The sequence below is a fragment of the Bos mutus genome, chromosome 28, assembly GCF_027580195.1.
Source record: "Bos mutus isolate GX-2022 chromosome 28, NWIPB_WYAK_1.1, whole genome shotgun sequence".
NCBI classification, from domain to species: Eukaryota; Metazoa; Chordata; class Mammalia; order Artiodactyla; family Bovidae; genus Bos; species Bos mutus.
This window is the reverse complement of record NC_091644.1, coordinates 12,040,403-12,063,408: the sequence shown is the minus strand read 5'-3', so window position 1 is coordinate 12,063,408 and position 23,006 is coordinate 12,040,403. Positions and strand designations below refer to the sequence as shown.

The following is a 23,006-nucleotide window of genomic DNA, read 5'->3' as shown; positions in this document are numbered from 1 at the left end:
GAAGCAAAATTAAAACTGATGTCAAATGAGGTGTCCACAGAAGCCTCAAACTCTCTTTGTGCAGTTGTTCTTTTAGATTCAAATGCAAAATTGTCCACTCTCCCCCTCACTTCACTCCTTCCTCTTCCCAAATCTGGAACCCACTTGAAAAGAAAGCAGGGGACCTCTCTGGTGGTCAACATTTGGCACTTTCACTGCTAAGGCCAGGGTTCAATCCACAGTAGGGAAACTGAGTCAAGGCTTTGGTTTTTCCGGTGGTCATGTATGGATGTGAGAGTTGGACTAAAGAAAGCTAAGCGCCAAAGAATTGATGCTTTTGAACTGTGGTGTTGGAGAAGACTCTTGCAAGTCCCTTGGACTGTGAGGAGATCCAACCAGTCCATCCTAAAGGAGATCAGTCCTGAGTGTTCTTTGGAAGGACTGATGTTGAAGCTGAAACTCCAATACTTTGGCCACCTGAGGCAAAGAACTGACTCCTGGGAAAAGACCCTGATTCTGGGAAAGATTGAAGGCGGGAGGAGAAGGAGATGACAGAGGATGAGATGGTTGGATGGCATCACCGACTCAATGGACATGAGTTTGGGTAAACTCCGGGAGTTGGTGATGGGAGGCCTGCTGTGCTGCAGTCCATGGGGTCACAAAGAGTCGGACACAACTGAGCAACTGAACTGAACTGAGGGAAACTGAGCCTGCAAACTGAGCAGCATGGCTAAAATAAATAAATAAATATTAAAAAATAAAAATTTAAGGCAGATTTTCTTTTTCCTTTTTATGTCCAGAGTAGGATTCTGGGGTTAAGCAATTTGGACTGGACTAAAATGGCCCCAAAAGGAGTGCTAAAAGATGCCAGGAAAGCTGGCGTGGGCCCTGGAGTTTAGAGAAAGCCATCACTCTTCTGGGCCTTGGTGTGAGAGCGGGCACAGGAGAGGGAAGCACAGCCTGTTGGCCATCGTGAGTCCTGGCCCCTCCTCCTGGTTACCCTGACTCGTGTTGCCTCCTCCGTGGACCACTGAGGCTCAGTGAGAGCCTGGCAGCTGATAGTCTTCTTGGTTATAAGCTCCTATGTCACACCACAGCTGACCCTGAAAGCCATCCCTCAAGTCTTATTTACAGCTAGACAGGTCACAGCTCTGCTTCCGAGCCCTGCTGACCTGCGGCACCAGAGGCCAAGGAGAATACAGGCACTGGCCAAAGGTGGTCGGGTGGAGTCGGGATGTCCAAGTAAACTGCTCAGCCTCCTTCAGACCCTGACCATCAGGAGCAAAGCAAAGCAACAGAACACGGTCACCACCAGCCTCAGCGAGCAAAACCAAGCCATCCTCATCTCCAGCCCAGGAGAGCCAGAGCCACTGAGGAAGACACAATTCACATACAGAAGCAGCTCAGCTTCATAGAGCTTGTTAGAAACACTCATTTGTGGCCCCACCCAGACCTAACAAATCAGGAACCCTGGGGGAGAAGCCAATACCCACCTCCAGGTAAATTTGATTCCTCATAAAGTTTGAGAACCTCTGGTATAAACCAAAGTTACAGTGGCTGCCCAGAGTGGTTTTCCAATCCCTTGACCTTTTGGCCATCCAGGATCCACTACATTTAAAAGCATCGCCCACTGACGTCCAGGGGATGCCCTGCTTGGTCAGCAAAGGACTGCAGCTGGGCTCCCCGTGGACTTGGAGAGGAAGGAGGTGAGATTCCAGGGCAGCAGCAGCAGCCTCGCCCAGCTCCCAGATCTCCCAGATCAGCTACTTGCTCTCGAATCCTTGGCTGGGGGTCAGTGTACAGACACCCAAATCAAGACAGACAGCAAGGGCCTGTTGCTTCCAGGCCGCTCCTGCATCCAGAACGCCACTCCTGGAGACCCCACTCAAGGGCCACCTCCTCCCTAGAGCTCACTGACACCCCTCAGTAGAAACAGCTACTCCTTCCCCTTGGTTTCCTTGCTTTACGCAAGGCAAAATGGTCAGTGGCTTACCTCTATGGTCCACATGTTGGTGTACCCTACCAAATTCCCATGTTGAAGTCCTTACCGCCCTAGGTGTGGTATTAGGATGTGGGGCCTTTGGTAAGTGATCAGGTCATGAGGGTGGAGCCCACATGAATGGAATTAGTGGCCTTATTAAGGAGACCCTAGAAAGCTCTTCCCCTTCCTGCCATGTGAGGTTACAAGGGGAAGGCACCATCTGTGAACCAGGAAGTGCCTCCCCAACCCAGGACACTGACTCTGCCTTGATCTTGACTCACGAGCTTCCTGGGATGGTGAGAAATGCATGCGTGCTGTTTCTGAACTGCCCAGTCTAGTGTCTGTGATAGCAGCCTAGGCAGACTAAGATACCTGGCTAGCCTATGAAACCTGGAGCCAGGTCCTCTGTGATCCCTATGAGTGTGGAGCACAGGCTCCAAGGGGACAAGGCACTCCCATCACTTCATCTGAAGTGAAGTGAAAGTCGCTCAATCGCATCTGACTCTGTGTGGCGCTATGGACTGCAGCCCACCAGGCTTCTCTGCCCATGGGATTATCCCAGCAAGAATACTGGAGTGGGTTGCCACTTCCTTCTCCAGGGAATCTTCCCAACCTAGGGATCAAACCCAGGTCTCCCACATTCAGACAGATTCTTTACCATCTGAGCCACCAGGGAAGCCTGTCCATCTGATAAACTGAGAAAAAAACAGGCCCCAGGCCCAAAGGGACCAGAGAAGGAAGGGTCAGAGGGCACGGGGTCAAGGTGCAACCCTGCCTCAATGCTCATTCACCCCACCATCCTTTCAACCGGAAGCTGCACTTTCAAGGAATCTTTGCTGGGATAGTAAGGAAGCCCTCCAGCTCTTTTTCCTGCCAACAAACCAGGACATCTCTCTCTTTAATAAGAAAGCTCCCCTGTTACTTCAATTTGTATGAAATGTAAGGCTCATTTTAAAAATGTTGCCCAAAAATCTCTCTTATTCTTAAAACTTCTCTAGTTACCCAAGATGGGGCGGGGGGGCGGGGGGGTGGGGGGCGGTGGGGAAAGGCACCTGAGAAATGAGGTCAGGATGAATGGGGAGAAAAAAATATGGATTGTCTGTAAAGAGTGTGCCTCCTCTGGGCAGATCCATGGGGCCTACTTAAATAACAGGCCACATGGGTGGGGAAAGCCGCAAAGAAGCCACATGTGCTCAGCTGACGAAAATTGCCTAGAAAGATATGGCAACATTTAGGTCTGTTGGTATGTTGTTAGCAGGGTCAGGCTGGAAAGCTAAAATGGACAGACTACCTGAGGACCTGATGGAAGCTGGGAAGAAGCAAGGGGCAGCCAGGTGGTTCCACCTACCAATTTTCTCTTAGCTGTGTATAACTTGCTCTTTTCCCAAACATTCTTGGTTAGGGAGATATGAGTAGGAAAGTGAAATGATATTTTTATTATAAGACCTTGCCTTTCCTTAGGTTCATGGAGAAAGACCATAACAAACAAAAACAGCCAGTCTCCATCTGACTCATCAGCCCCTCAGCCAGGGCCATGGTGTGCCTAAGACGGCCAAGAAAGGAAGTGCTCTGCCCATCATTAGGTGCGGCTGAGCCAGGGGGAATTCCTCCTGAAGGTGCTGCAGTGGGCCATGGCTGACCCTCCATTCACTCCATTCCAAGGAACTGGTCCAAGCTGGCCACAGACATTCCAGTGCCCTTGCCTGGGACCAGGTTAGGTCAGCTCATCTCCAAACAAGAGGGCTGTTAAAAGTGGATGCTGAGACCCATCCTCAGAGCTTTTGAAGCCCAAGAACGTGCATTTCTATCATCTATCTGGGTGCTGCTGGTCCAAGGACCACACTGCATGAGTGGTGGTTTGGGCACAGACAAGAGATGGGGACTGGGGACTGTGCTGAAGACCTTCTGGGAAAGTCTTCTTTGCCCATCAGGAGACACAAGAGGAGATGACCTCCTTCGTCCTCTGGGCCACTAGGGATGATAGAGACATTCTTTTATCTGCTCTATCTACTGCAGTAGCCACTAGCCACAGGTGCTACAGAACACCTGCGATGTGGCTAGTGTGTCTACTGAAACTAGCGATTTAAATTTCATTTCACATTAATTCACTGGAATTTAAATAGCCACGCGTGGCTAGCAGTTCCCACAATGAGCACTGCTGCCCAGGACGCTGTCAGGTCCAGATGCGACGGCTGCCCCTGCCATCAGCGTGAGGGAAGACGCCACACAGAGGCCCACAAAGTCACACGTGTACTCAGCCCATTCTCAGCACCTTTACCACGCGAGATCACACATTTCTCTCGTCTAAGGCAGTATGAATAGGTATTCCGTACTGCTGCAGCCAAAAGCCTTCTGGCCAATACAGCCATGGGGACACTGAGGTCAGCCTGCAGAGAAATGGGGCTACTCGCCCCAAGGTCAATGCTGACTCTATGCAGAAAAGCAGAGGAGGAGAACTTGGCTACTGGGGAACTAGAGAGGTTTTGACCTGAAGGGATGCACGCAGATCTTGAGCATCCAAGACTGGGCACAGACAGTGACATACAACACAACACTGCTCTCTGCTGGCTGCCAACACGTATCCAGGGACACTGGGGAGCCTCCATCCCAAGGGCCAGCTGGTGGGTCACTGACATGATGCTTCTTCAAAGTATACAAAGGTCCAGCCGCACAAAAAAAAACTTCCTACTCATGCCTGAAATCCCACCATTAACAATAACTGCTGTGGTTTAAGCACTCTCTCTCTCTAGAATCTCCTTTTAAAATCCAAATGCTCCTAGGAAAGGCAACACTTCGATGTGAATGGGTTGGTCAGATGCTACTTAGATCACTGTACCTTTTTCCCAAGGGAAATACGGAGCTGGAAAAGGGTGGGGCAAGAGAGGTGCGCTCAGAGCTCAACCAGCTCAGTTTAAAAAAAACCCATCTTACCACCGCCCCACTCAACCTGACTGCCCCACCATGCACTTCCTGAAAGCCAGTCCCATGTTCAAAATCCCCACAACTCCACCACCACCCAAAGCAGGCAGGGCAAAGTGAACTATGGTCCCAGCAGAGTTCTCCCTGAACCCTAAGGAGGATGTGGGGACCTCTGAGGGGCTGAGCTTTGCCTCACAGATGGATGCTAAAGTCCTCATTCCCAGTAAACGTGAATGTGATCTTATTAGGAAATACAGTCCTTACAGATGATCTAGTTAAGATCATACTAGAGTAGGGCAGGTCCCAAAACTAATGTGAATGGTGTCCTGTTTTTAAAAGAAAATTTGGAGACACATCCAGAGAGAGAACACCATGTGAAGATGGATGCAGAGACTAGAGTGATGCACCTACAAGCCAAGGATGATCTGAGATCACCAACACACCACCAGAAGGAAAGCAGCCTGGAAAGACCCATTCCCGGTGTCCTCGAGGGCACGTGGCCTTGCCAACACCTTCATCTCAAGACTCTGGCCTCCAGAATTTGGACAGAGTCAAGTTCTCTAGTGTAAGCCACTCAGTTTATGGTGCTTTGCTAGGACAGCCCTAGAAAATGAAGACAATCTTCCCTCTGGTACCCCTCTCATCACTCTGACCTTACTTACTGTGTCTACTCACCTGACTATCGCCCCAGTAGACCCTAAGATCCATGAGCACAAGGGCTGCATCTGCCTACTCACCACTATATCGTAAGCCCACTTCTGCCACCCCAGAAGTGAGGCCTTTCCCTGGCTAGTTCCAGACTCTCAGACACGAGACATTCCCTCTCTGAGTGTCCATTTCCCCATTTGTGTACTGCAGGAAAAGGAAAGAACTGGACCAGAGGACACCTATGAGCCCTTCCGACTCAAAACCGCCAGGACTCACCACCGAAGGTGTCAAGGTCAGACCAGGACACAGAGCCACACCTGGGTGTTACACGCAGGACAGGTGGGACACAGGGACAGGCCACGGAGATGCGGGAAGACTGGAAGACTATGACAACTTCCCTCCCCTGAGACATCTCCAATGACAGCAGGGACAGCCTCCCTCTACGGCTTCTGGAACCCACGTGCAGAGACACACACCCCGATTCAGCATGAACTGGCGACTCCTGCCCTCAAGGCAATACTCACTCCCTGTGGGCTGTTCCTGCTCACAAAGGACAGTTCCCAAAGGGGTCGGTCTCCTGGACAGTGGGCACCAAGTGCTACGAGGCCGGGGGCTGAGGGCAGGGGACAACAGGCTCTCTGAGAAGTCCTGTGCCCTGACAAAGTGGAGAAATAGTGAATGGGTACCTCCCCACCACGTACGCCCCTGCTAACAGCAGAGTTCTGCCTCCTCCTGGAAGAGGTCGTGCCGATGAGCGAACAGGCGAATAGAGATGACTGCACGAGGGAGGTGACAGCCAACTTCCCACCCACGTACCCAGCGCTGCCCCGGCTCGGCCCTAGCCCCCCGCCTCCCTGAGGTCCTCCGGAAAGGAGGGGTCCCCAGGAAGGAGGTACTCACCCACACTGCTGAGTGAGCTGCTGCTCTCCGAGTCTGAGGGCATGATGGACAAGACGCTGTAGGTGGAGCCTGCAGGCAGAAAGAGGGGCCGTTTGTTACTGATCCCAAAGGGCTCACTTGTCTACACTCCAAACCACTGTCAGACCAACTGACTTCAGTGGGTGCCAGGCTGAGAACCAGCACCACACCAAGCACTAGACATCAGAATCACGGGCCGGGCAGGGGAGACGTGGTCGACAGGGTCTTGTCTGCGGTGTTTCGGCCCCAGCTTCCGCCTCACCTTTGGCCACCTTCTGAGTGATCTCTGCATGGCAGAGGACAGCTTAGAGTCAGTCAGCTGGCTTCTTGTCAGGACATCTGGGAAAAGGCTTACTTAGCAAGGGAGCCACACACCCAGGGTGACAAGGGGCCTGGGGATTTCCTACAGGTTTGTATCAGGGTGATTCTGGCTTCCATATAGAGAGTAACAGAGCCTAAGTGAGCATCTGTGAGGCTTTTGTTCTTCATGCCAGACTGTTCTGCTCTTAGGTTCTAACTGTATTCAAGCTCAGTCCTTAATAATTTAGTCAGTGGCTGCCCCCTTAGTAAAAGTTATTCATAAAATTATGAGCAATTACACAGTCACCAAAGCTGGGGGATAACAAGTTTTTTCAAGGGCGGGGGGGTTGACAACTTGTTGACTCCTAGTGGCAGACACATAACCACCATGGTTTGCTTTGAATTCAAATATCTTCAAAGCCAGGATGTTACCTGCCTGGTATCAGGAAAAACGTCTGGGTCAAGAAATCCAGATCTGAGCCCAGCTCTTATCCACATGTGAGTAGCTGGCCAGTGGCCTCGGTTTTCTGGATCTCTGTTTCTCAAGTCTGTAACATGAAGGGGTTCAACCAGACGGCTCAGAAGGTCCTTTCCCCTGACGCATTTCAGAGATAACGTTTCCCATGATGAACAGAAACAAAGGTGTGCTTTGCTTACCAAGACTACAGATGACACAAAAGCAAGAGGGTGGGCGAATCAACCCAGAGATTGAATGGGAGTTGAAAAAAGCACAACATGCAGAGATGGTGCGTCAAATAAAACAAGACAATGGGAAGAATGCAATGTTTTGTTCTTGGAACCGAAAGAACGACACAATGAAGGCGTGTGTGCACTGGGCAAAGTGGGTGAGCCAGAGATGAGATTTTTGCAATAAAGCCTTTAAATGAGCCCTAGGGCTTTGGTGTCAGAAAGCAACCAAGAATTAATGAGACCTTGGACTCCAGGATCAAAAATGCAGGGTCAAATCTAAGAGGTTCTCTCCCATCTCAACTGTTGACTAGCTACTCTACACCTGCACACCCTCAGAAGGGAAAGAAAAGGGACAAAGACATGGAGTGAGCAGGGGAGAAGGAGAAGAGCAAGGAAACTCACGGATGAGGGGACGAAAAGGTGCACCAGGGGACAGGGAAGACCCCGAAAGGATGGGGAAGACGTGGAGGGGAAAGATGAAGACCACACACAGAGGGCAGGGCAACGAACAGCCCCAGCGTGCCCACCAGAGAGAGACGAAAGGAGAGAGGGGAAAAGAGAGAAAATTAGAAAAGAGGGACTTCGATAATGGCAAGCAGTGCAACAGTGCCCTGCGGCAGCCAATGGCCTCATTATCACATTTTCTGAGAATCTCTGGAGAACCTCTGGGCACGTAGCACGGATGGAAGAGGCTTGCTTGGGAAGTAGAAAGGACCACCCAAAGGGATTCAACTTGTTCAACTGGCCTCCAACAGCACACCTGAAACAGCTGCTGGATGCAGGGCAGGGTGGCCTAACGGTCAGTACTGCCTCGGTCTGAGAAGACCCAGGTGCTGAGAAGACAACACATGCATTCACTCCGTGCCCACCTGGCAGGGATATCATAGGTGGGCTCTGCACATCCTCTGAAGGGAGACAGAACCAGAAAACGCCCGGCAACACAGCAAGTCATCTATCAATCCTACTAAAAAATATGTAAGCGATGTTCAGTGAGCTATATCCTGCATTTCAAATTCTCACAGCATTCCTCTTCCCCTATCATAAACATCAAGCATGACATAAAGATCTATGAAATAAGTCAGGTGCAATGCAGCCAATCCATGGGTGTCTTCAAAAACCAAGAATACAACAGCATGCCTATCTGCTAAACTCAACTGCTATTTTCTTAATTTTTTTTTTTTTTGCTGCCATGGGGGGCAGGGGGTGGTTAAAAGGGTTAGGGAGTAATATACCAAACCAGCCGGTATGTTGGAGTACTGTTTTCAAAAGACAGCTACTCAGATAAAGCAGGCACCGCTACACCATCCCGCTCACACCTCAGAGATGTGAGCTCAGCCCAGCCCTGCTTATGACACCACAGGCTGTGCTCTGGTGATGCTCCTTGCAGAACGCTGTGCCTCTTTCTCATTATTGGCATCAGCAGCGGCCCATCTTCCAGTAAACTGCCCCTCCCCTGCAGATTGTCTCTCTCCTCCCCCATGGTGAGTTTCCACTGTTAATTAAACTTGGCAGACACCCTTCTCTCTCTCCTCCCACCTTCCCCCCTGGCTGGGAGGAGTCAATTGGCCAACCAACACACTCTGTTCCTCTTCCTTGCCCCCTGTGTCCTGACCTGATGGGGCTGTGGGGCCTGACCCGGGAGCAGTATGACATCTTTATCTGCATCTCCGGGCATTACCTCCCCCGAGCCGGCTGGCAGGGCTCCTGGGAGCCAGTGCTGGGGCTGCCAGGGGACGATGAAAATTGGACAAGGTCCAGTTTCTACAATGTTCCCAGGGCCTTAGACGTCATTCGGGGGGGAAAAAAGGTCCGAAGACGACACTGTCTTGGTCATGCTTTGTCTCTGTGGCTATTGTTGTCTTTAAAAGCCTGTGTGGTCGGGACTGTCGGGAAAAGGCAAAAGGAGTCACTTTCCTCCAAAGTCACGCGGTGTCTTTGCTAAGCGATGGCTTCCGAGGGGTGAGACAGACGTCACCTACCCCTGGGATTTCACAATCCATTCTGGAGGCCAACAGGGGTCCCATCTCACTGTGCACGCTCCCCTGCCCCGCAAAGCCCCTCACCCTTGGCCATGTGAGCAGGTAGGAGTTCCCTTGAAGGCACCTGCACCCCCCGCCCGCCCACCCCAAACCCAAAGGCACACCCTCCACCTCTCAGAGAGGTCTGGATGAACGAGGGCCAGCTTCCCACACCGCTACTGCCTCCACCGCCTCCCCCTCCACCCCCACAGAACAGCAAGGCACGGACACTCCGGACGGTTGCCACAAACTCAGACAAGCCAGTGCAGAGGTCCTGAGAGGACCCGGAGAAAGTCGCATGATCATGAGAGTTCCAGAGGAGAGCAGAGTGGGAGCCAGGTTCTCATGGCCGTGTGGAGCAGAGTGATGATACAAGGGGTTCCCTGCACAGCAGTTACCTGGGGAACCAGTCAAGGTGCAGGCTCTGGCTGGGGAGACCTGGGGTGGGGCCTGAGACTCTGCATTTCTAACACGCCTGCAGGGAGTGAGGTCCACAGCGGGACTGAAAGCAAGGCTGACCCGAGTCAGCAGGCAGGCAGGGACGTGTGTGGGAGCCAGGCAGAAGCCCTGGGAGAGAGCCGGCAGACGGGGCTGGCCTGGGCCACAGGCATTGTCTGCGTCCTTCCCCAGAGGCCGCAATGCTAATTGTATTTACTCTGTGACTCAGCCCCACTGGGTCACAGAGACCACTTCAAAAGAACTTCCAGTAAAATCACCCAAGCGGTAACAGAACGCCCAGCCCTCCGAGGCCCCCTCCTGGGGCCTGTGCACCTCCCCCCCTCCCGCCCGCCCCCCCCAGAACACACCCCTCCATTCACCTGGGGCTTGTAAAGGCCCCCGGTGACTCACGCTTCCTCCCCAAGAAACCGAGAACCGAAGGGGTTTGCTCCAGCCTCCAGCGGCAGGCAGAGTCCTCTCAATGCTCCAGCCTGAGGCGCCGAGCGACACAGCTCTGGGCTCTGGGAGGACATGCACCTCCCCCAGCACCCAGGAAGCAAGCCGCTCTTCCCTGGGGGCTCTGCGACAGGGCGGGAAGGATCACCACCAGGCCACCTGTCCCAGCCCAGAACCCTCCCTCCGGCTCAGAGCTGACCACCCACGGATGGCCGGCCGAGGGCAACCAGTCACTCTCACGCCCACCTGCGTCCGACAGTCCTGGCACACGGCTAAGCCCTGTGAGCCTGACACTGGGCTGGGTTTAAGAGACAGAAGAGAAGCCAGGGGCTCAAGAGGCGACTTGCCTGCTGAGAGTCTATGGAAGGCCCTTCCCCTCTCTGAGCCTGGGGCCCATCTGCAAACCCAAGGGAGCAGTGACCAGAAGACTGACGGTACCTTCAGCCTGGGTTCAACTCCCAGCTCTGCCCCTTAGTGGCTGTGTACCCTCAGCCTCTCACTGCCTCCACGTGCGCGTCTGTAAAATGGGACGAGAGGAGTACTAACCTCACAGAGTATCAACTGAGTTAATGTGAAAAGGCCGTGACACAGCGCTTGGCCCCGCCAGCGCCCCGAGGGTCGGCTGCTGCTCCTGCAGTCAAACCAGACCTTCCAACCCCGCTGTCCTCAATCCTTGGGTTACCCATAAGGAAAGCTGTCTGCCAGGGTGACAGGGCTGAACAGTCCACAATGACAAACTGCTGGGCTGCAGAGCACTAATAATAACAACACCAGTCATAATAACAGCAGCAGCTGATACTGAGCCCTGTAAGCGCTGGGATGTACTAAACTCTGCATGTATTCTCTCAGTGAATTCCCACACTAACCCTGAGGTTGTCATCACACCTGCAATGACAGAGGAGAAAACAAAGGGTTACAACAATGAAGTCACTTGCTTAAGGTCATGGGGTGAACAGGATACAAACCCAGACAGTCCAGCTCAACATCTGTGCTCCTGACCCCTAGTCACAACACTGCTGCCCAGCTCTAAAGGTCTGGCAGTCCGGGGAGACTTCATGGAGGAAGGAGCCTGGAGGCTGGTGGACTTGGACAAGCACCAAGAAGCCAGTCAGCCTGGAGGAGACGTAGGCAGAACCCACCCCTCTGTGTATGTGAGAAGTCTCAGAGCAGGGCTGCCCCTGTCCAGGGCCTCACAGTTTGGAATCCCCCAGAGAGGGCTTGTGCCTTCCGAGCCAGACACTGTGAGCTGAGCGGGGCCTGGGGACTAGAAGTGAGAGGAAGGAAAGAGGGGTGAGCTGTGGCTTATGGCCCTGACACTTGCTACTCCTTCCTCCCATCCCATGTCCAGACCGTGCTGGGTGCTGAGACACTTGACTCCCTGAACTGTAGGTATGAGAAGGAGGCAGGCAGGTGAAAGTGCTGTGTGCTGAGCCTGCCTCCGTTGCTTCTAAGGACCTCGGGAGCTGCTGGGAGGGTGAGCGCCTCTGGCTGCTGAGAAGCCCCGTTGCAGAACCACAGTTCAGTGCAGCTATGCCCCTCCCTAGGGCCTCAGCTTCCTCCTCCTTTAACAACAGGGCCCCAGATTGTAAATGCGGAGACCCACGGTTGGAGGCCGACAAGTCCAGACATTTCAGGAGATAGGGAGTGACTGGGGCCCGGGAATGGAGCAGCCATGGAGCCTGGCACATTGATCAAGAAAGTCCTGCTTCAGGTACCCGACATGCCCACCTCCAGGGGGGAAAGCACCTTCTCCCTGCCATACACGAGAAGGCTGGTGCCTCCTGGCCAGGCTGGGTGACAGGTGTCACCTGACCTAGAAAGCCCAGGAAGTGGCCCAAAGCAGGATCTGGATGGCTTAAGGAAGGGAGGCTGGGCTGGTCATCATTTCCACCCTAGAGGGTAGGGAGGAGACCGAGACAGACTTCAAGAGTCTCCTACTAAAACGCAATGATGTAATGGGGCGTGTTCATTATCAATGAGCACAGCCACACCTGATGGGCCCCCCGAAACAAAGAACACAGACGAGAGAGTGGAGAAGGGCCGGCTGCGGAGTCACTGCTCTACTGCCCTCACCAGAGCTCACGCCCCTAAGTCAGCAGCCAAGAGGACACACCGAGGTGGGACAGGAAATAGTGCGGCACAGGCAGCCAAGCTTCCACTGCGCTGCAGCCAGACACGGCACAGTGAGCGCGTGCGCCCTGGAATAAACTGATCAGCACCAGGAGTCCAACAGACCAGCACCCTCCTCTGTCTGGCCTGTGACTGAGTGGCATGTGCTGCCCTCCACCACAACCTTGCACCGGACGTTGTTGGTACAAGGACAGGCCCTGGGCCCACACGCCCTGAGCTCACACTTGCCACCTACCAGCAGTGTGACCGTAAGCAAGCTGCTTCCACTTTCTGCCCTTCATTTCCTGGTTGATGAAATAGGAAGAATTCTGGGCTGTGAGAACTGAATGAGGAAAGGTAAAGCCCTGGGGACGGAGCCAGGCACACAGACACGTGCTCCACAAACGTTAGTTCCCATTCTTGTTACCTGGCTCTCAGCCTTGAGTGTCCGCTCCCGATACCTGAATCTGGCCCTGCTATGCCTTTGTTTTCTTCCCCTCGGTATAAGGAGGCCTCCCACCCCCTTCCATCATTCTGCCCAGCTATGGCCAATTCCAAGCCTTTCCAGCCTCACTTGACGATCTCTTGTCCTCTGAATCAGACAGAACAAGACAGAGTGTTCACTGTGTGCTGGGCATCACACCAGGCCACGCTCCAACCTTCCCATGACCCTCACCTGCACATATATGGGCATCGGTCAGCCCTTCAAGAGAGATGGAATAATGGTGCTCTGCACAGACACCATCCCTTAGAAGGCATGCCTGCCCTGGGAACACAAAGCCCACTGCTTCACCAAATGCTTAGTGAACAAACTGGGGATGCAGCAGAGAATAAGACAGAGAGTCCCTGCCCTCATGGTGTTCAAAGGAGTGCGGATAGGAGAGAAATAACTCAACAAGTCAATGCAAACTGCATTAGGTAGTAAGTGCTATGAAGAAAATTATAGCAGGGTAAAATGGAGGGTGAGTGGGGTAGGGCAGGGAGGCGGCTATGGTGGGACAAGGGTCAGGGGAGGTCTCTCTGGGATGTCACATCTGAACAGAGACCTGAAGGAGTCTGGAGGAAGCTGAGTGCTGGAGAAGACTGTTCCAGGTAGAGGAACAGCAAGTGCAAAGGCCCTGGGCTCAGACCAGGAAGTGGGGAAGGACATGACACCCCAGGCTGGACAGGTCAGGGACACTCAGTCCAGAGGCCAGAGACGGTCATTACAAAGGAAAGGTCTTGTCTTCATCAGCAACGAGTTGCCATTCGCCCCTCTCTTCCTGAAGCATTGACACCTCTCCCTTGCATGCTTTGTGTGGTGCCTTGGCTATTACTGACCACCAAGGCAGCTCAGTCTGGGTCCCCAGGACTCTGAGATCAAGGAGGAAAACCACTTACCCTCCCACCACCCCAACAGCCCTGCTGAGTTTGAACCTACTGAGACACCTGCCACAGGGATGGGAGGTACAAAGTGACCGCACAGGAGCAGAAGCTGGATGGACCTGGGCTTTCCCACTCTGGCCATACACTCAGGAACACCAAACAGCCAAAACAATCTTGGAAAAGAAGAGTAGAGCTGGAGGACTCACACTTCTTGACTGGGGACAAAGCTGCAGAAATCAGAACAGTGTGGTACTGGCTTAAAGGCAGACATATAAACTAATAGAACAGAACACAGAGCCCAGAAACTAACCTTTGCATAATGGTCGAGTAATTTTTGACAGGTGCTGAAAGACCATCCAATGAGGAAAGAAGAGTGTCTTCAAGAAATGATGCTGGGAAAACTTGATATCCACATGTAAAAGGAAGAATTTGGACCCTTTCCTAATACCATATACAAAAATTAACTCAAAAGGAATCAAAGTCTTAAAGATAAGGGCTAAAACTAGAGAACTTTTAGCAAATGTCAAGATACTGAATTTGGCAGGGATTTCTTGGAAATGACACCAGAGACATAGCAACAAAAGAAAAAACAGACATACTGGACTTCATGAAATTTTTTAAAATGGTAAATGGAAAAACACTGTCAACAGAGTAAAAAGGCAACACACAGAATCAGAGAAAATATTTGCAAATCACATATCTGATAGGAAATTAGTATCAGTATGTGAATGCTAAATCACTTCAGTTGTGTCCAACTCTTTGCAACCCTATGGACTGTAGCCTGCCAGGCTCCTCTGTCCATGGGATTCTCTAGGCAAGAATACTGGAGTGGGGTGTCATGCCCTTCCAACCTAAGGATTTAACCTGTGTCTCTTATATCTCCTGCACTGGCAGGCGGATTCTTTTCCACTAGCACCACCTAGGAAGCCCCAGAACAGAGAACTCCTAAAACTCAACAACAGAAAATGCTCAGAATTAGGCATGACTTGATAGACATTTCTCCAAAAAAGATATACAAATAGCCAACAGTTACATGAAAAGATGTTCAACATCCCTAGCCATTAGGGAAATACAAATCAAACCACAATGAGAAGCTACCTCATATCGCTTAGGATGGCTACTATAAAAAAATAAAATAGGAAGTCTTGGTACAGATGTGGAAAAACTGGATCCCTTATGTACTACTGGTAGGAATGGAAAATGGTAGAACCACTGTGGAAACTAGTATGGTGGTGTCACAGAAAATCAAAAATAGTACTACTATATGATCCAACATATCCATCTTGGGCATCTACCCCAAAACACTGAAATGAGGGTCTCAAAGACGTGATCCTACACCCATGGTCATAGTAGCATTATTCACAAAGGTACACCTGAAATGTATAAGCAATACGAGTGTCTACTGATGCATGAAATGATAAGCAAAATGTGGTATATACATACAATACAATATTACTCAACCTTAAAAAGGCAAGCGATTTGGGTGTCTTCTATAACATGGATGAATTCTAAGGACATTATGCTAAGTGAAATAAGCCAGTCACAGAGACACAAAAAAAGTGTTTGGTTCCATTTCTATGAAGTACTTAGAGCAGTCAAAACTGTAGAGAAAGCAGAATAGTGGCTGCCAGGGTGAGAGGGGAAAAAGGGAGTCACTATTTAACGGGTGTAGTTTTCGTCTTGCAGGATGCAAACAGTTTTGGAGGGGGATGGCAGGGATGGCAGCACACTATGAATGTTTTTATTAATAACATTGATGGGTAAGATGGTAAATTCTAGGTTTACTTTCCCACATCAGAAAAACTGGTAGCAAAAAGCAAAATAAATGAAAAACAGTGGGGGCGAAGGGGGGGTGGCACAGAAGCCACCTTTATCTCCCTCCCTCTCCATTAAAATAATCCAAAATCTTTGGGGCTTCAGGGTGATCCAAACCCCACTAAGCATCACAAAATCCTACAACTTTGATCCAGTAAAGCCCCAGTCCCTCAGTCCTGGAAGTCAAGAACACAGCGAGCTTCTGAGCACAGGAGTAAGACAGCAGGGATGAGCGTCAGGACAATGTCTCCAGCACTTGTGATCAGTGTGGATGGAAAGAGGAAGGCCTGGAAGTAAAGAGAACAGTTAGGATGCTCCTGCAAGAGCTCCCCTGAACCACTGGTCAGGAGTGCGAGCTGAGCAGGGACACAGAGACTGCAGAGGGGAGGACAGGCTAGGATGAAGAAACTGTGGGTGGGGAGAAGTGGAGCGTGATACTGGGTCGGGATGAACGTACTGGAAGGTACTTCAGTTAACAGGGGCAGAGGACTGAAGAAGGCTGGTGAAGAGAGATGAGGAGACCCTGCTGAGGCTCAGGCTGAATGAACGTGCTAAAGGAAGTCTCTGCGGAGGTCCCCTGCTGCTGACAGTCAGAAAGTGGAGCTGGGGAGCCAAGTTCGAGCTAACACAGTCACCCCGTAGAGCGTGGAGGATATGAGTGACCAGCCTAGAGTGGCTCACTGGCAATGTGAAGGCCTTGGGTGAGAAAAAAGCGAGGGGAAGGGGAAGGTCAGATCTAAGACTTCCTAAATAGTACCCACGCAGGAAGTATTGTTCCAAGCACTGTGTTGTTGGTGAAGTCACTAAGTCATGTCTGACTCTATTGCAACCCCATGGACGGTAGCCCACCAGGCTCCCCTGTCCATGAGATGTCCCAGGCAAGAATACTGGAGTGAGTTGCCATTTCCTTCTCCAGGGGATCTTCCTGATCCAGGGATGGAATCCAAGTCTCCTATTTGGCAGGTAGATTCTTTACCACTGAGTCACCTGAGAAGCTTACTGTTCTAAGCACATACAGGACAAAATCCTAGGACATGTGAACTGTGGGGACAGGAGAAGGAATACAAATCTCAGAAAGAGACACGGAAAGACTACTTGGGGAAACAGGCGGAATAAGAGAATTACGCCTTCCCGAAGGCAGTGGGGTAGAGTGGTCGGAGGGGCTGGCCTGCCATGCCAAATGCTAGGCTAGGACACAGAGCACAAACATTTGATTCGGTCATCTGGAGGTCAGTGATGTTCTGCTAATGAAGTATGGCTATTGATTGGCTTTGGTTTCTCCACCAAAACTGCCGGGCTTGGATTAGAACAGAAAAGGCAAGAGGTTCATCATGAAAGAACTGCCATGTCTTGTGACAACTGCCTGCTGTGCTTAAGGAGCGTGAGGCTACACCTGTGCTTAGGAAAGGAGCCCAGGATGGGTCAGTGATGTCTGCCAAGGCCAAGACCAGGAGGTATGTAGGCATTGCTCCTGATCTGTGTTGTTCCTAAGGGCCAGTCCACCAACAGAAACACTATTTCAAGGTTCCCAGCTCTTAGCAAGCTTACTACAATCAATCACTGACGAGAATTAACTCTCAAATCCAATCTGTTTCTCCAACATTCTTTAAATGCCCAGGACCTAAAGGGCCCTCAGGGAAAATAAAAGGACAATGATCTCATCTATTCTTTGCTTGAGGCTCTGAGAAACAACAGTATAGAGAAGAGTGTGGCCCTCCAGGGGTCTCCCAGAGGTCCTGCCCCAAGTAAGCAGCTGTCCCACCCAAGAGCCCTGGGACACTTTGCATGCCTTTTCCTCTTGGATAAGGTGACATCACCCAGAGAGATTCACACTTATTTGCACAATGCTTTTATGGATTTTGAAAGGACCTTCAGAAGAAGATGAAAGGAGTCCATTTAAACCACAGGGACATTTTACAAAGTTTTACAAAAAGGACAGCTACATGTACTCACCTGCACGAATCTGCTCAGGTACCAAATACTGAAGCTGAAGTGCCAATACTTTGGCCACCTGATGTGAAGAGCCAACTCATTAGAAAAGACCCTGATGCTGGGAAAGATTGAGGGCAGGAGGAGAAGGGGACAACAGAAGTCAAGATGGTTGTATGGCATCACTGACTCAATGGACATGAGTTCGAACCAGTTCCGGGAGATGGTGAAGGACAGGGAAGCCTGGTGTGCTGCAGTCCATGGGGTCGCAAAGAGTTGGACACAACTGAGCAGGCTAAACAACCACCACCAGATGCTGTCACACCCCAAACAGGGGAGAGGACTTGGGCTGCGACCCACTGCATGAACACACTCAAGCAGTGTTCTCCTTTTGCCAGCCATCTCCTGCACCCCGCCACAGATAAAGGTGAAACATCAAGAGCATCCTTTTCCCTAGAATCTTGCAACAAAGCCTTCCATCATGTTCCAGTTTCTAACCTATAATTTCATCAAATCCAGCGTTCACATTTACCTTAAACCTGAGTACATAACCAATCACCTACTCCAAAGCCCAGAAAATGGGCCCATGGCCACTCTTTCCTCAAATGAAGAAATAAGAGTTCCCCCTACACCCTACCCCAGGCAAAATCTGGCCACACACAATCTACGAATTGTCCCCATTCAGCCCCAGGAAATGGGGGAGGTATGATCACTGAAGGATTTTAGGTTTGGAGATGGATGGCAGGGATAGTAGCACACTATGAATGTTTTTATTGATAATATTGACGGTTAAGATGGTAAATTCTAGGTTTACTTTACCACATCAGAAAAACTGGTAGCAAAAAGCAAAACAAATGAAAAACAGTGGAGGGGGGTGGGGAAGGCACCTTTATCTCCCTCCCTCTCCTGTGATCCAAACCCCACCAAGCATCACATAATCCTACAATGACTTTGATCCCGGAAAGCCCCAGCACCTCAGTCCTGGAAGTCAAGAACGCCCCAGGCTTCTGAGAAGGGGGAGGAGATCACAAAAGTATTTCAAATGCACAAATGTGGGTTACCTTTCACACACAAAGGCAATCCTCAAGAGACAAAGTTGATCGTGATAACAAAAGAAGGTATTTCACTTTTCTTGTGCAAGGAGAAGGAAAAAAAAAAATCCACATCCACAACCACAGAGTGTTGCAAATGAAACCAAAGCACACCAGTCCCCAGAGACCTCAGGGTCCTCCCAGCTCCTGGCACACTGGCTACCTGCAGGGAACCCTGACGGCACACGCACTCAGGGTCCTTGAGTCAATGGGAATCCCCGTGCTAGCGTCACTGTGCTGTGCCTGCCATGCCCGGCCCCAGCACAAGGCCAATGCTTAGTTAAAGCTTGAAGAGTAACAGCTGGATCCTTGTTCTCAGTTGCACTTCAGCCTCCTCAGAGCTTACGGGGCCCCTATGCCACCCAGCCTTGACCTTCTACAGATGTCCAGAGGAGACACACGGAGCCAGGTGACGTGGCGAGCTGGAGACAGTGCCAAGGCCAGCTTCAGGGTCCCTCATCACTACAGAACCACACATAATAGAAATAATCTGCAAAGGGCTGAATTGTGTTCCCTCTGAAATTCAAATGTCAAAGTCCTAACTCCCCAGAATCGCAGCATGTGACTCTGTTTAGAGATGGGGTCTTCAAAGAGGAAATCCAATTAATACCAGGTCAGTAGGGTGGGCCCTAATCTTTCTAAGAAGAGGAAATTTGGACATAGACAAGTGCACACACACAGAAGAAAGACCCTTGAGGATACAGAGAGAAGATGGCTGTCTATAAGCCAATGCAAGAGACAGGTCTCACAAGAAACCAGCCCTGCTGACACCCTGATCAGGAACTTGCAGTCGCCAGGACTGTGAGACAATAGACGCCCATCGACTGAGCCCCCAAGTCTGTGGTACTTTGTTACAGCAGCCCTTCCACACTCATCCAGTTGCTACCGTGCCAGGCTTTGCACAGCCCTATCTAACACAGACATTGTCCACAGTGAAAGCCATGGAAAACTGTCAAATGAATCCTTTATCCTGGGTTTCCCTGGTGGTCGAGCAGTTAAGAATCCACCTGCCAATGCACAGGACACGGGATCAGTCCTTGGTTGGGGAAAGTCCCACATGCCAAGGAGCAAACAAGCCCAGGAACCACAACCGCTGAAGCTTGAGAGACTGGAGTGTGTACTCCACAAGAGAAGCCATCACAAGAAGTCCATGCACCAGAACGAAGAGTAGTTCCCCTGCCGCAACTAGAGCAAGCCCACATGCGGCAATGAAGACTCAGCACAGCCAAAAATAAATAAATCTTCTTTATAAAAATGCTATCCTACTTAAAACTCACACACTCCAGAAAAGGGATACTGCTATTAGCCTCAATTTATAGACAAGGTTCCTGTAGCTCAGAAAGATGGAGCCAGACATAGATTATTCAGCTAGACTTGGAACAAATGTCCCCAGTTCTGGGCCCTGCACCTTTACCCCTGAGCTGCCTCTAAGCCAAACCCTGCTCCCTCTGCCTGTCCCCCACCCACTCAGCAGCTCCAGTATTATCCCAGAATGGCCCTGCCCACCCGGACCACCAGTGACCACCATCTGAGACCACTGCCTTCCTCGTCACCCTCAGGCCTCCCAACAGCCACTTAAGGAAACTCTGTTGTCTACCATGAATAGTTCTGGTGTCTTTTTTTCTTTTTTAAATGAATACTGTTTTCATCATCAGGAAAAAAAATATTCAAAAAGTTAACACTGTTAATGAATTCTATAGACTCTTCAGCCTGTGTGCAAATAAATAAATGATCAAAAGGAATATCTTTGGAAACACAATTAAGAATAAAAAGGGGGAAAAAAATAAAAGCAACCTTTGCCAGTGTCCCATCAGCCAAGATGAGATAAGGGACTCACGGGGCAAAAAGAAGACCGTCACGGCCAATAACCCTAGTCAGCCCATCTCCCGAAAACATCTATTTTTAAAAGCATGTTCCATTTCATCACATTTCAGAAAAACAAAGAAGAGACCTTGAGGGGCAGACAGGCAGGCTCCAAAGAGAAATGCAGCACGCTCACAGCTCACAGCAGCGGTGTGGTCGCCCGTGGCCAGACAGTGATTTTCATCTGAAAAATGCGAATCTCCAGTGACAGATGGAGCTCAGATACAGAGCTACCATCAGCATGCAGCCCAACAAAGCGCCAATTTTCATATCTCCTAGGGCCTGCTGGGCCCCCAACTTCTTAGTTTAAATGGAAACTGTCAGACCAGATTTTGTGCAAACATGCGCTTTCCTTGGGGGCAAACATTCTGAGTCTACAACCTGTTCTTTCATTTTCCCAGCTTTCTGTCCATGGCAACAACATCAAAGATGAGAGAGGCGGGTGGGGAGGGCTGTCAGGAGCACCAGAGAACAGAGCAAACACGAAGTGCAGAAGAGCTGGCTGAATAACCAGGAGGCGACAAGCAGCAGGCGCCTCTCTACGCTGCCCCTCGCTGTCAATCACAGGCAGACAGGGCGGGGCCGCATGGGAAGAGAGTGCCCCTTCTTCTGCAGCTCCTGCGAGGATGTACCAGTCTGTGTTAGCACAGCTTCCCTCCTGATAAGCTCCAAGGTCCTGGAGAGGGAAATGACACAACAAAATACGCGCACAAGCAAACACACACACACACAGACCCACACATACAGAACTGCTGGGGCGGGGAGAGGCGACCATGCAGACAGTGAAAGCAGAATTCCCATTGGAACAGGATTAGGTGACGGGGTTAAACGTATGACTAATATTCACAGGAAAAGCTGCTGGACACTGTTTCAGCTGCTGATACCAATTCTTCTGAACCACTTTAAAACGCCAGTCACTTTTTCATTCTAAGCTTATTCATTAGAGCCTCTTTAAACCATCTCAAAAGACAGACAGGCTTCTGCCCAAACCCACCTTCATGCCATCAGCATGCTTCAGGCAGATGGAAGGAATTCTGAGGCAGGGACATCTGTAAGGACCATTCCAGCCCCTGTTACTAAATGCATCTTCCTCTAAAGTTTCATGCACTAAAAACCTCGTTAAGCCAAGTCACCTATTACAGACCGCATTCCTCTGAGGTGTGTGGTCTTCAGGAGCCTGCATGGTGTGTCTGGGGTTTGTGTTTGGTGAGGAGTGATGGAGAGACTCCCTCAAGATAACTGAAGAAGATTTGCCAAAACTGAAACACTTCAATCTTCCAGAGTCTCATTTCCCCAGTGTGTCTGCATCTCAAGCAGACATGTCAAAACCTGGCCGTGAGGAAGGCTCACAGCCCACAGGCAACCTCCCAGACCTGGGCCTGTGCCAGGAGAGTAACCAGTGAGGTTTCTCGATACGGGCATGATAAAAACACTAGGAAACATCATTTTTAATAGCAACCAAAAAGAGAGAGCAGCAATCCCCAAAACTCTGCGTACCCCAGAAAAACAAAGAGACCTTGAGAGGCAGACAACAAAAATGGAGTCTGGGGTGGGTCTCCCAGCTCAGAGCCTGCTGCCCGGGGCCCCACCCAGCCTGGAAGCCTGTGTGCAGTCACCTCTCCCATGCTGACGGCCACTCTGTCCACTGGCTCACCACAAAGGCCACTTGTTTCCCATGAGTGCCCAGAACAGCGGCTCAACCAGTTGGCCCGGTTGGGGACTGTGGTCCTGGTGGATGGGTGGTGACAGGGCTGCTGTGACCTCAACAGACAATTAGCAAGGTAGTGTTGAGTTTCCAAGCTCTGGCAGGTCACCTACCAGGCTGGGAGAGCATATAGGAGTCAGCTTGCAGACCCAGGAAGGGGTCAGGCAGGGTCAGCTGCAGGCTATTTCAACTCCATGCCTGTCCCTCCACACTAAGCACTGCTTCCTCTGACCCTGGCTGGGGGCAGGGGGGTGTGCAGGAGAAGAGAGGTGATCACAAGGAATTTAGAACCTGTCACACAAGACCTTGCCACATGAGGTCTTGGAGCACAGGATACAGGAGGACGGCTCTCCAAGGAGGTTGTTGGAAATGTGTGGGAACATGGTTCAGTGAACATATGATAAGGAGGGCCTCTGCGGCCCCCAAGGGGGTGGGGGCCAAAGATAATGAACATCTTAAATGTGCAGGAAAATCCAAAACCCGACAGCATCCGCTGGACACTCTGAAAGTCAGATCAATTGATCTTGGCTGTTCTAACCATACCTGAATATGGCGGTTCAGTATGGTTAGAACAGCCAAGGTAGATCGTGTCCAACTCTTTGCAACCCCATGGACCATGCAGTCCATGGAATTCTCCAGGCCAGAATACTGGAGTGGGTAGCCTTTCCCTTCTTCAGAGGATCTTCCCAACCCAGGGATCGAACCCAGGTCTCTCACATTGCAGGCGGATTCTTTACCAGCTGAGCCACAAGGAAGCCCATATCTGACATTAAACCACAACA

General features: G+C 50.9%; 1 protein-coding gene across 1 annotated transcript in view; it reads right to left on the bottom strand.

Annotated features, from left to right (window-relative positions):
• Positions 1 to 23,006, bottom strand: part of DLG5 (discs large MAGUK scaffold protein 5) — a 123,205-nt gene that overhangs the window by 66,148 nt on the left and 34,051 nt on the right. Inside the window, 1 exon segment of the mRNA XM_005893785.3 lies at positions 6,428 to 6,496. Within this exon segment, the coding sequence (XP_005893847.2) occupies positions 6,428 to 6,496 (69 nt within the window).